Source organism: Protomyctophum parallelum (assembly GCF_964188405.1).
Source record: "Protomyctophum parallelum genome assembly, chromosome: 4".
NCBI lineage: Eukaryota > Metazoa > Chordata > Actinopteri > Myctophiformes > Myctophidae > Protomyctophum > Protomyctophum parallelum.
In genome coordinates, this window is record NC_139700.1 from 41,773,896 (window position 1) to 41,788,938 (window position 15,043).

Sequence of the window (15,043 nt, forward strand, 5' to 3'; positions counted from 1 at the left end):
CTTTCTCCTCATGCTGCGTTCACACGAGGCAGATCCATTTTAGGCATTTAGCAGACGCTCTTAATCCAGAGTGACTTACATTAAGCAAGAATGCATGGCGATACATCACATACATAAAACATGCGGCCCGCAAGTGGCCCGGAACAGAATTCCCCATTCATTGTTCCCATAGATGTTTAAGAAAGTATTTATTAAAAGTCCTGTAAGCCAACTTGGATGGTAACAACTCATGACAATAAACAAAAATGTTTGGGCCGAACAAATAATTAGAAAGTAGAGTACACTTTTTTTGTTGTTTTTCCTTATTTGTTCAGCCCCAATCTTTTAAATTCATCGTCATGATTTGTCACCAACAGAGTTGGCTTTCCCAGAGGCTTACAGGTCTTAAATTAATACTTTATGAAACCTCTAATAGGCTTCAACTTCAGATACAAAGATAATAGAAAATGACAAAACAAGTTTACGCATAAGGGGTAATATTGGCCCTGTTGGTGTTCATGAAAACAAGTTGTCCAGTTGTAACTCAAGTCAGTTTCGGACATGTGTAGTGGCTAACAAACATGTAAACATTGAATGTCCAAACTGAAGAAAACTGCTGTTTGGGCGAGGTTCCCATTTATTATGTCAACAACAGGAAACAGCATAGTTTATAAATGCATGTAAAATAACGGTAAAAAACGTATATTCTCCCCTTGTGTGTGCCCTTGCCATGCCATTCCTCCCGTGGCTTCCTTCACCTGTGATTCTTATCACTGCCTGGCACCTGCCGATTATCGCAGCACCCCTCCCCCAAGGTGGACCAGCCCACAACGGGCTCCAGACACTTGGGCAGTATTGGCTCCTGCACTATGCTTGTGTATTTTCTGTTTCATACGGACACTAGCAATACGGATTATGGGGTTTAAGTGTTTATTAGTATAGTGATTATGCGTGGCTATACCTCTGGGAGAGTGACCATGTGCATAGATTTGTTGTTGAATGAAAAAGAAGCGTTGTCCGCACACGAATGAAAAAGAAGGGTTGTCTGCACACTGTGTATCAGCTGTATCAAGTACTGGACCCTCGTCTGGTTTGACAGACAGGTAGTGTGTGCCGGCTGGGTGGTGTGTGACAATCCGGTTGAAGTATACCTTTGGTACGGCGACAGCGGCGGCAGGCCCGGGAGAACAATAACGTGACACGAGACAGTATCACGCTAAAGGTTCACAAAGTTTATTACACACAACAGGAACATATATAGAGCTGGATCCCTACTGACGTGACCACAAGATATCAGACATAATAACCGCTAACTGCAGCAAATCTGACCCTGCTGTCTGAGATGTCTCTCGTAGCCTAACTATAAACTATGCTACAGTTCAGGCAGTACACAATACATATCAAGTACACTGTGATCTCACGTACAAGTACACAGCCATGGGCGATCAGATTATAACACCTAATAAAGGACAAACCCTTCTTTTTCATTGTACGTATATATTTTTTATTCAGCACCTGTAGAATTTCCTGAGATGTGCGTGCTTCCTTTTGGATCCTATCTCAAGATTTGCTATTGACCCTTCGGACCAACTGATGATATTGTGCCATGTCTGTGTTTGTGGATTCGGGATGAAATAGTGAATACAACTAATAAAATAACCAAAAATAGCCAATCCACAAGATCACAACGTGTGAAATCTTTCGTGACATGACACATTTCTGGTGAAGTATAAATAACGTTTATTGATTCATTGTTAAATCGATTCGTTGATCTACAAAATATTAAACACACAATTATTCAGTTCCATCAGAAAAGAAACGTATGGATAATGGATGGTCGCTTAGAAAATAAATCCATAGCGGCAGCCTCTACGTTGTGGATCCTTCGCTTTGTAGCATGCCCAACACATAAATCCAACTGAACACAGAGACTGACCCGAGCACCAGAGATTGCATAAAAAAAAAGAAAAAGTGAAGATGTCAATAATCATATTGATCTTGCCGTACCGGCGGCCTAAACCCCTAATCCGTCTCCATTCCGGGGATTTTGATGGAACATTTTTTTGGCCCCCAACAATCCCCCGTCTTCACACATATCTTCATCTAGCCGTCATTAACGTGACATCTCAATTTTATGAGCCTATAATGTATATTTATAGCCCCTGTCTTAGTCGGGGCGCCTTCCGCTCTTCCCCCTCCTGAAGGCAGAGTGGGGTGAAAAAAAAATGCTAGGAGGTTTGGTGAGAACCAACTTGCTAACATTCATGCCTGGCTTAGCATGAATGATGGTGATCTCATCCAGCTTTCTCAGGAGGGTGGTGTGACAGTCCGTCTACGTGTGAGGAGTGTCATTTCTCTTGTGTTATTTTTTTGGGGAGAGGCACAGAAAGATCACCACCTGCCTCATACGTTATCTCGCTGTGCAGAGCAGTGCTAGGTATTTTGGTAACCTTGAGTCGGAATACTTTTGAAAAGTTGAATGGAAGTGTAATATTTATATATATATATATATATATATATATATATATAGACAAAAGGTATCCTTCCAAGTTGTACTGCTTGTCAAAGTGTAAATTTGCAGACTTGTCATGTGTCATGTGTCATGTCACGAAAAGAAAAGAGTCCAAGGCACTCCGTCTTTGGTGGAAAATTAAATAATTTATTTGATGATGAGCAAGGCAAATAAATAACAGGACCTATGCGTTTCGACCAAAAGGTCTTCGTCAGGGTCTATCTGAATAGAAACGCGTAGGTCCTGTTATTTATTTGCCTTGCTCATCATCAAATAAACTATTTAATTTTTCACCAAAGACGGAGTGCCTTAGACTCTTTTCTTTTCAAGTCTGCAATTTAGTCTGCACTTTGACAAGCAGTACAACTTGGAGGAAGGCTACCTTGTGTCTATATGGTTTTACCTGTATCACCAAAGAGCACCCATCTAGCCACTAACAGATCTCTGCAGCGCTTTCATTCCTCTATGTATATGTTTGCATCATTGGAGTGTGTTCAACTAGAGCCAAAACGGGCTCTTCAGAGTGATACCGCAGAAGAACCGTAATGCAGAATGAACCGTTCAGATTGCGGTTCTTTAACCCATTTAGGCCTGACCTCAAAATCTTTAAGAATTCTTCTAAATCCTCCAGTTTTCTGAAATAAATATTTTCACGATTTAAAAAAATAGCAGACCTACAAGCTATGAGCTTGTAGGTCTGCTATTTTTCAATAGCTAAATTATAACATAATGTTTAAAACACCAAAAGGGGTTCCCGCCCAAAACTGAGTTTAACCTACTACAACTCAGCATTTCATCGTGAGATTGTATGCTCCCCCCCCCCCGGCTCCACCTGCCATTTTTGGTAAACAAATTTTCCCCAAAATCCATTTTACCTCCATTTTACCCCATTACTCACACTAACCTCTGTATGCATGAACCAACCTGGATGTACACTCTCCGCAAAGATATCAAAAACATCACACACACACGCACGCGCGCACGTTGTATGTACTGTATATCACATGGCTTTGTTACCTTTGATAATGTTCCATTCCATATGCTAACTATTTGCTCAGCATGGAGGTAAAGTCTCTCATGGTGTTTGATGTTAAACATTTGGATATACATAGATGACTGGCCCCCAGCCCATTCTAATGGCATCGTGAAGCCTTCCTCGCTCCGTGCAGGGGGAGGATGGTGTGCCCTTCTACATCCGTCATTAAGAAATGAACACAGCGGCGCGCGCTGTACCCCCGTTGTGTCTCGCTCCTCCATCAAAAATGTTCAAACGCCATTTGATCTGCGAGAGCAGCACAGCTGGGAGTCCATGTTATACTGCTGCCGCAATAGAGACTAGACAAATATGAGCATTCCGCACATGCACATGCACTTCCACACACACACGCACACACACGTGCACAGCCGCACACACATGCATAATAATGACAGACACCCGCACTATACAGCGACAAATACAAATCAAATCACACAAATCACGTGCATAGAGTCAATATTTCCTAGAGATTATATGCAAATGATAGGAGATACGTACGTTGGACATCGATTTCTCATGTTGTGTTTATTGATTTTGCATTACAGCTGTGATCCCCCCCCCCCCCTTCTTTTTTTCAAGGTATCTCTTTTGGGAGGAAACAAATGTATTATATAACTGTGAAAGAACCTAGCTAGACTGCATATTCTGCTGCAGGGATGCATCATTCTACGATACCAGACAGCCTGCACATGGTGGACAGTAACAAAGTACATGTAGTTGAGTACTACGTATTGATTGATTGTTGTTTAGTCAGAAATGTAAACAACATGTGGAACAGTAATTAATAGTACTTAAACACAGTCCCAGGACTGTGGTCCTATGTATGCAATTCATCGACAGTATTAAAAAAATATATAATAACAATGCATGTCATCAACTTAATGTAAAGAGGAGAACATGGATAAATGGCGGCAGTAAATGACACGTCCGTTCTATGAGGATTTACATTTACCTCCCCTTGTGGTTGATCTTTTTTAGTACCAGTACATTACTTTGGATTTCCCTAGTGGGATCATTAAAGATCTCATCTTAGTGGGGTTTAGTTAAAGGAGAAATCCACACCAAAAACCGTACCCTGAATGAACCTATAATCCTGTCCCAACATACATGTTGGCCTTGAATTGTTTCATAGATGCCCCCTGGTCTCAATGTTCCCCACCACTAGTGCTCTAAAGATTTAGCTAGGGTGCTTGAGCCGGCGACCTTCGGGGTCGCCACAGTGGCCAAATCCATATGGCCGCCATTAACAACCTATATAAGGCACCATTTTCTGTCATTAGTAGCAAGTAGCATGTGACGTAGCAGTTTTCATGATTCTGATTTAATCCATCCAAGCATTGTTTTGCATGAAAAACACTCCTTGGGCAATAAACGGCCAGAGCTGTCATCACAAAATTTGTGATGACAGCTATGACCTCATCACATTTAATGTGATGAGGGCAGCACATTTGGGCAAGTGGCTAAGGCCAGATTTCTGTGTGTGTGGGTGTGTGTGTGTGTGTGTGTGTACGCTGCTGGGATTGGGATGCGTTTCATCCAAATCGCCATGGCGTGACTGTAGAATAGCCTTGAGCGAGCGAGGTGAAATGCAAAGCAAGCTACAAATCAAAGAGAGCAATGTGGGACAGTTTTGTTGTGATTGTCGACAGTTCTGGTAAGAATGTCGGTGCTGCTAAATGCACTAATATATTACGCAACCCTCCGCTCCGCTGTGTGCTCACATACGAGCAGTCTCATCTCATGGTGAAGATGAGCATAATATAGCAGAGGACACACTATGGGTCCAAATGGTTCGGATCAGATCAGAGCCTTTTTGGTCGGACCGGGTCCAAACCATGCAATCCTTCTCGGCTCCGTTTCGGACCGGATCCAATCCTCCTCTGGGCTGTTTCTGGGCGGGCGTGACAAATTAGAATGTTTCTTTGGCTCCGTTCGGTTTGGTTCGAATATCACCGGTCCGGGTCCCATTTTATGGACCCGTTCTACACTCTGGGCTCCATTTTGCGCCACCCCTTACCCCTTATCCCTAAACTTATTTGCCATTTGTTTACTATTTTAAAATATAAAAAAATTGTTCAACTAGCCAATCTACATCGACACGTTGTTAGCTTATAGATCGGCTATTTGTACTATTTTAAAATAGTAAAAAATGGCAAATAAGTTTAGGGATAAGGGGTAAGGGGTGGCGCAAGATATAGGGCTTCATCCCCAGAACACATTCTAATTTGTTCGTATAGACTATAGATGCTGGAACCCACAACTTTTGCGATGGTGGGCATGCACTTTAACCGCTACGCCCTGCTTGATGACTGTTTTCTTTCGTCTAGTGGAATTTTCCAATTATTAGAATAACACGCACATCAGAGTCGGTGTGCCTCGCAGGCTACAGAAGGTGTGTGCATAATGATTTCCAAATTAAATAAACGTATCCGTTTCCGGAAATATGGATTGCAGTGTGAGAAAACAAGGTGTGAAGTATACAGGGCCGGAGGAGACTCACTGCTGTTTGTTGTAATCTCTCTGGTGACAGAGCACCATTACTTTAGATGTGTCTCTGCCGTAAATGTAATTAACTCTCCTTGATCCCCCACACTTTGACTCAGGGCCAGATTAAATCACTGTGTGTGTGTGTGTGTGTGTGTGTGTGTGTGTGTGTGTGTGTGTGTGTGTGTGTGTGTGTGCGTGTGCGTGTGCGTGTGCGTGTGCGTGTGCGCGTGCGCGTGCGTGTGCGCGTGCGCGTGCGTGCGTCTGTGTCGCTCACAAATTACACATGGGCATGTAGCCTATGTACGTGGTCCACGCCCTTATTTTGTGTCTATGCGTGTTGGTCATAAATTACACGTGTGTGTGTGTGTGTGCAGTGGTCACAAATCACAGCTCCCCACAGACATGGCCTTGGCTCTGCTCGCCACTCATTGGTTAATCTGCAATCAGACGGACAGTTCAATATGGAGATACAAGGTTTCGACCTGACCGTACAATTACACTTTAGGCATTTAGCAGACGCACTTAATCCAGAGTGATTTATAGTAAGCAAGAACAAAACATGGTAATACATCAAATGTCATCAAGAACCATACGTAAGCTAAGAACCTAACAGTGGAATCTCTTGAAACACATGAAACAATGCATTCCGATGCATTAATTTCTGAGTTGTAGAACTGCTATGATCAAAAGATTAATTGTGACATTGTGTGTATAATGAGCACTTTCTACTTTTGATACTTTAAGTAAATTTTTATGTCAATATTTTTAATAATAATAATAATAATAATAATAATAAACTATTATTTATAGAGCACCTTTCATGACACAAGTGCAGCGCAAAGTGCTTTACAAGACAAATAAAGTACAAAGTATATAAAACTAAAAATATCAAACAACATAACAATCAAGGCACAATCAAAGTACAAAAAATGCCAAAAACGGCAAACAACATAAAAAAAGGCATAAACAGACCATGAAATAGGTAAAACAGTGAGTCAACATTTTGGAATTCTGGATATTTGCTTCTTAACAGAGCATTTCTACACTGCGGTATTGATGCAGTATACACATGCGAGTACGTTCTTTCCACCACTGGCCCTCTTCCTATACCTCTTGTGTCCCTGTCTGACATCACTTCCTCTTCCTCTCTCCCCTCATGGCGCCATGGCAGGTCAGCTGGCAGCGGGGACGTGTGAGATCGTCACTCTGGACCGCGACAGCAGTCAGCCGAGGCGGACCATCGCGCGGCAGACGGCGAGGTGCGCCTGCAAGAAGGGACAGATTGCCGGCACCACAAGAGCCAGACCAGCCTGTGTAGACGGTAAGATGCCAATACGTTATCTCACGCACCCTTCTTCTCTAATCTTCCTGATGGCACTTCGGAGCCATGGGTGAGAGACCAAACAACGTGTGAGTATAGTGAGAGTGAGCAAGCAAGCAAGCTAGAGGAAGGGAAACGTGAATGAAAACAATATGTCATGAGGATTGTCTTTCGGATTTGGGATGGGGGATTGTAGCAGCCTACAATATTATTTGCTTCTTAGATGTAGTGAAGTTGAAGTAAAAGTGGAAATACTCTAGTAAAGTTAACAACCATCAATATTGCTCTAAGCTACAGTGCTTAACCCATTTCGGTCGGAACCTCCTTTTGGTGTTTCCAGCATTATGTTGTACTTTAGTTATTGAACAATAGCAGATCTATAAGCTCATAGTGCGCCACCGAGTGGCGCGCTACGAGCTTGTAGGTCTGCTATTTTTGAAAAATCGTGAAAATGTGGCGCACATCTTTGAATATATATACTTTCAGAGCGAACGTTTTTAACAAAAAAAATCGCTTCTGGGGAGGTCCCTGGAAAACATATTTTCAGATGGGGGTCCGTGGACAAATACATATAATTCTGGGGGTCATTGACATCAAATATTGAGCACCACTGATATAGAAACATAGGTATTTAATCATGAAAACTGTCATGATTTAGAAGACCTTTTTTAAATTTCGATGTCATGTCTTTGTTACTTTCCACATCTGGTTTCTGGGAGTGAGTTGACTCACAACTCTCATAAAGAGTGGAGTACCAGGGCATCATCTGGTTTTGGATGACAGCAGTTGCCTGGCATTTCATCACCTGCGTTCCTCCCCTGCGTTTCGCGATGCCAACCGGGAACAATGGCAAACAGCTGGTAGAAACATCATCATCAATCTCAGTGGGATACAATGTACTGACTGTGCTCAGTCCATCTATATTTGAGGTTGTGTACAATCTGTATGCATTTGTTTTATATTGTTGTAGTTGGGGGCAGAATAACCTCATACTGTATGTCCATAATTCAACTCGGTATGCTTCTTTCTTGTTTGTTCCCGTAAATGAAGGTCCTACTTCGTCATATTACAGTGTCACATGGAGGTAGCAGAAATGTGCTGATCTACATGTTCACAAAGCCTGTGTTTACCTGTTTTTGCTCTTTTTTTAAAAGAGTGAAAGTCAAAGTGGTTTAATTTTGCCTGTGGGTATAGTATAAATATTGAACCAAAGACAAGTAGCTTCAACAAGAGCTTGTGACTAAATGCGTTGGAACCCCGGTCCTTCTTTTGCCCCCATTTCCTGAACAGTTTTGGACATAACAAGGCTTCCTCCCAACAGCAACAGTATTCTTTAGCTTGGCGTCTATTATTTTATAGTGGATAATAATAACAAAAGGCCAATGCAGGACAGGTTCTGGCACACATTCTTCTGAATTTGAAAAGGTTAGGACTTGAGAGATGACGGCTGGGACTAAGAAGCATGTTTGTTTGTGCTCTGGCATGATGAGGATTTATTCTATTCCAGGTATAGTCACAGATTTTCTTTTGATGCGTGAAAATGCTACCTGATTACTGTGACCTGGTTTGTTGCCAGTCACAGAAAGGGAGTGTTATGCCATTTTATCTCAGTTGTTCTATTGTAAGAGTTAAGAAAAACACATTGTAAATTGCCACCAAGATGGGGGACGCTTTGAGCATAATCTCTCCGTACGATTATTTTTGTAATTTCCGTAATGTTGCTGATGTCTGAGGTGGGTGGGTCTTTCAGTACCTTCATGATGCTCAGTGACATAGTGTGATAGAGAAAGATCCCAATACATCCACAATAGACATTTTTATTTTTATTTATTTTTCTTCACTGGGTTATTCTCACATGTTTTAGGATTGGGTGAACCAAAGGAGAAGTTCCCAACTTAATTTCTCTTTTTTTTAGGAATATATATTAAAAAAATATATGCACGTTTTTCACCAATTTTGCCCCCCCATGATAGGGACCACCATGAAATCAAATTTTAGTTTTTTTGTGAAAAGTCATGATGAAATATTGAAGAAGAGTAGCTCAAGTTGCCATGTATAGGGCTTGCAAATTTGGTGGGTGCGCCATTTTGGCTGTGATGAGTCACTACTATACCTGGCCAACGGATAGGCATAGTGGTGGAAAAAGTACTCAATTGTTTTACTTAAGTAAAATTACCAATACTGCAATTTAGAACTACTATGTTACAAGTAAAAGTATGGAATTGAAAATGCACTTGAGTAAAAGTACAAAAGTATCGGCATCAAAATGTACTTAAATTACTAAAAGTAAAAGTACTCATATTGCAGGGCCAGCAGACCACCATGGCCCATCACCATTACTTTTTTTAACCTATATTGATAACATCCTGCTTCTCAAGAGCGATACCGATAACTGATAATAAATTCAAATATATATATAAAAAATTATAAAGATATTGGCTATTTGTAAATGTATATTATTAATCTGTGTAGTATTAGCACACCTGAAGGTAACAAATACTAGTAGTGGGCAAAGATGGATTTAACATAGCTTTGACTTAACCAAATACAGTATATCATTATTCATTATTGTGACTATTAAAACAAAACCCAGAATAGTTCTGACTGAATGAACATATATATTTGTCCTATGACCCACAAGCAGGACTAAAAACCTATGGGTGCTTTGTCACTTAAAATAAAATGGACAATAAAAATATGGTACAGTTTTCTTGAAAACCCCATGTCTCTATGTCAGTCGTTCTCAAACATTTTCATGTCAAGGACCCCCAAAATTATATGAAATTGGCCGCCGACCCCCATCTGAAAATATGTTTTTCCAGGGACGCCCCAGAACAAAATATTTTAGTTAAAAACGTTCCCTCTGAAAGAATATATATTCAAAGATTTGCACGACGTTTTCACGATTTTTCAAAAATAGCAGACCTAGAGACATTGTAGATCTGCTATTTTTCAATAGCTAAAGTTTAATATTTACACCTGTGACTGTGATCCCTTGGAAAGGGGGTGCATGACATCTCTATCTAATCACAACGTCAACAGCTGTCACTCGACATCACCCACACTGCGGGAAATTGAATAACAGGGACTTTATTTTTTGTATTTTATATTTTTGTATATTTAGTCTTGAAGGCAACAGCAGAAGAATGAAAACAAAAACACAAGCAAAACAGATAAACATTTCTCGTTTTGTGTGGATTTGACACAGACGACACCGGGAAGCGGGTTATTGATTTTGGCGCGAGAAAGTGGAGAGAGACATGAAACGGTGTTATTGCGAGCGGGGGATGAATGAATGAACGAATAACAAAGGGAGGCCATTAACCACTGTTTTTGCTGAAGTACGGTATTCTGTTGGATGTAATCATATTACTATAACCAACATAGCCAGCAGTAAAGGGCTGGGAATGGACACAAAAGAGACCTCTTGCTCAGCAGGAAAAAAAACACTCTGACTGTTAATTTAGCATACACACTAAAAATGGATTCATTTTTAAAATGTGTGCCTATATCTGCCATCTGGTTGCTCTCCAAAGCTACGAATTGGAAACAGTGTACGAGACCTTTTGTGGCAGACAGAAGGACACCGAAAGGACATATTTTGCATATAGCAGGTGCACTTGTTTCAAGTGTTTTCTGGCTGGTGCTTCTGAATGTTCACAATGTGTTTTTCTTTCTGAATCTGTTGAAGGCCAGAGGTCTTTTCAAGTCAAAGACCCCCTAGCTGAGAGAGAGATGAAGCAGGGACACCCCACTGCATACTGTATAACATTGTGTTGCAGATTAAACTTCTGCTTGCTATATGCATCCCATGTCTATAATGCAGGGCTTTGTCTCCACCAGGCCGAAGGCATGGGGAGAGAGTATGTTTTGCACTCCGTCCGTGTGTGTGTGGGCGCGTGTGCGCGTGCGTGCGTGCGTGTGTGCACTTTTGTGCAACTTTGCACACATGTCACAAGTGGCAAAAATACCTATTTAAAAAGCGGTGTGGCCTAATGGCTCAATTGCCCCCCCCCCCTACAAAGGTCTGCTCTGCGAGCCCCACAATATTGTTTCACTTATATGTATGCAACTTTGTACACACCTGTATCATGCCCTGAAATACTATAAACTAAAAAGGCTCTTGGAGCCATGACCTATAACCAAGAGGAAGTCAGCTATTTTACAATTATAGTGGTATTTGTGTGTATTTCATACCAGCTCAGTGGCCTTGTGGTTAGAGTGTCCGCCCTGAGACTGGGAGGTTGGGGTTCAATCCCTGGCCGGGTCATACCAAAGACTCTAAAAATGGGACCCAATGCCTCCCTGCTTGACACTCAGCATCAAGGGTTGGATTGGGGGTAAGTCCCTGCAACATACTAGCGTCATGTCCAGGGGGTGAACTTGTACATCAAGCTGCCTCACGCTACAGAAACAGGATATAGGCTCCTGCCCTATGGGCCTCATGGCTCGGCAAGGCTACTTTATTTGTGTGCATTTCAAGCCATTTTCATGGGTTGAACTTTAACAAACTCCTCCTAGGAGGATTGTCACATCCACCTCAAACTCACTCAGCCTATACACACAGAGACCTTAACGATGACAAAATGCAACTTTCCGTAAAACGGAGTGTCCGTAGCGAAGCGTCAAACTTCAACACCAAACAAAGTGAAAATAGCCAATTTACAAGGTCAAGTTTTTATGTTTTGCTATGCAGCCCTAATTTTCAGCTGATTTCCATGCAGATTTGTGGGCGATGGACTCAGATCATAGAGTAATAAACTAGATAGCCCCGCCCCCAGCTATTCATTTCAATGAAAGTTGCTCAGTGACGTTTTGAAGCAACCGGACATCTGCCGGAAGTACCTCTGTTGTCTCGATATAAGGAGGGTGGTGTTGAATTTTCTGGTTCAAAATTGAACGTTGTAAAATAAAGCTTATCTGGGTGTTAAACCTCTGCATTCATAATCAATGGAGCAACTCTAGAAATGTCATTGCAAATTGGAGTACGGGTTTTTCAAGCTTTTAAAATAACATATTAATGTATTTATTAGTCTATCCTACATTAAAATGACACATCAGTATTTGTATTATCACATAGATACAGTACCGGTGGTGTATCATCATAAAATGTATATTCCTTGAGTCGATAATTAAACAATAAAATAGCTCTATAATATTCAGTATATAAATAGGTTAATACATACTTATAAATAAATACGGTAAGTCATAAATAGGTTGCTGAAATGCAAAAGCAGTGCTTTTATTTAGCTGGGAGGGTATAGAGTTGACAAGTTGACATAATGCATTAGCATTACACTGAACACATTTGTAATGCTATGTAGCTTTGATGTCAAGGCAGGTACAGTAGCTGTAACCCAGTCATTGTGATCTTTATGATAGACTCACATTTCAGTGTTTCATTTTATTTTATTGTATTTATTTATTTGGACGTAGATCAAAAATAACTTGTGCCAGGTACAAGGTTTCTACTTTCATATGCCTGGTGTTCGGTGCTGTGAACACAGCTTATTCTGCTAAAGAGAGTGGTGGGAAGAAGTACTCAATGTTTTACTTAAAGCTACACTATGTTCCTTTCCTCTTCTACCCTGAATTTGAATCCAGTTTCCTTCGCAAGTTCTAAAATGTTTGCCGGTGAGCTAATAGAGCCTGCCTGGTTGCTCAGGGAATACATTTAATCTTGACAATCAGATCAAAATTTGTGTCAGATCCTGTGTCTAGGTGAGAGGACATGGCGATCTACATGCCAATAGAAGAGCAGGAAGACACAAAATACAACCACCCCTTTAGGGCGAGGTCGCTTCTCGCCCTCAGGGCGTCTTACTGTTATAAGTTATTATATTAACTTACTCTACCATACAGATTGGACAAAATTATATTTTATTGTGTCCTATGTTACTCTCTGCCCATGCTGTCACATGATAGCTGTGCAGTATAAGTGTAGCCGGTGGCTGGACGGATAGTGCGTTGACCACACAATCAACATCAACATGGCCCGGGTCAATTCCAGCAGGGGCATGGATGAAGAAAGAAGCCTGCACGCACACAGGCTCTGCTCCAGTGGTGTTTTGTTTTATTTAAAACACCATTAGTTAAGGCACACAACGTTTCGGCCGTGAACGGCCTTCATCAGGTGATAATAGTTAGTATGTGACACCTCCCTTTTATCCAAGTCGTCACATCACGTGACTGATGTTGACTGGGTAGGTGATTTACACTAATAAGTGACATGACAATAAATATGAATAACCACCACAGCAAGCAAGTTTACAATAAGGCAACACAGTTTCAAAAGAACAATTTCAAGAAAACTTGCAGGTTTTGCTTGTTTGTTACAGACTGTTTTAGTATTTTTTTAAATATTTTTATACACTTGAGATTTAGATTTTTTTTGTTTTTAAGATTATTTAAAAAGCTTTTGGTAATTCCAGCAGGGGACCTCTGCTGAATGTCCTTCCCCCCCTTCTCTTGCCCTCACTTTGCTGTCTCTTACTATTGCATCTAAATAAAGCAGAAAAATAAAGAAAAAGCCCCCAGCTCCATTTATTATACATTATTCTAATGTTAGCCATGCAGTCAGCAGATCCATCAGAATAGCAGGACAGGACCGCTCCCTTAATAAAACTATAAAGAGGTAAAAGCTATTACCTCCAGGAAAAATAAAACTGTGTTTCTTTTGGAGTTGTTCAAGGGTACTTAAAAATCATGGAGACTAGTGCTGCAAGGATTACAGATTTGGGTGTAGGACATTAAGTAGAGCCATTTTTTAAAAACTTTTTGATGACATTATTGGTACTACTTTTGCCGGGGGTTTTTTGGACATACAGTATGAGGTTTCCACTTGTCAGAGACGATTATCTTAAATAGTATTCTCTTAAATCTGTACAAATTATGCATTAGTACGGAGCCCATTAGTCCTTTTGTGAGAAAATAGTGAGAAAACCATTTCCGATAGATCATGTTCCTCCTCCCGGGCGTAACACGCTGCAGTATACCTATTATCGTCCAGCATGTTTATTGCATTTCAGTTCCCCCTCTTTGTTCTGGGTTCTCTGTACAGACACATTTGAAGGACCCCTGATTGGAACACAGTTTCTTTCTTTTTCCAGACATAAAGTAACAGTGTTTGACATACAAGATTTCCGTTGCGACAGCAACGATCTAATTGCAGCCTGGTCTGTTCTGCTTGCCTCCAATCTCCAAATGTAGTCATTTTTATTTTTTTCCCCTCTCTCTCTCTCTCTCTCTCTCTCTCTCTCTCTCTCTCTCTCTCTCCACTTTCCTCCAGCTCATTTCTGTCCCAAGGGACAACAAACACCACGAGAACTCTTGGATGAATGTAACCGTATTGATGAATGAAGTGATTACAAATGTCCCCTCTCTCTCTCTCTCTCTCTCTCTGCGGTCATATGTTCCTATAGATCTGCATGCACACCAGGCATCAATTAATCAGAAGGGTGTGCTGGTGGTGGTGATGCAGTGTTTGCAGGTGTTTCAGGTGTAGTTCATTGATATGGGACATTAATACAGCTCAAAGACGCACGTATGGCTCTATACGGTTCATTAGGTGTGCAATTAGACGCCGTCTTGGTTTGGTCTCTGTTTGTTAATTGTTATCTTCTCTATGTATCAACAGTGGGTACATTATTAAACTCAAGTGAATACTGATCAAGTGGAGATTGTTTCCAACATCAAGAACTCGTCTCAG

General features: G+C 41.1%; 1 protein-coding gene across 1 annotated transcript in view; it reads left to right on the top strand.

The window, feature by feature from the left end:
* The window catches only part of LOC310857829 (chemokine-like protein TAFA-5), a gene marked incomplete at its 5' end in the record, with an annotated part of 173,423 nt that overhangs the window by 103,780 nt on the left and 54,600 nt on the right, over positions 1-15,043 (top strand). The window contains one exon of the mRNA XM_083763757.1: positions 7,186-7,335. Within this exon, the coding sequence (XP_083619883.1) occupies positions 7,186-7,335 (150 nt within the window). The remainder of the gene's footprint in view (positions 1-7,185; positions 7,336-15,043) is intronic.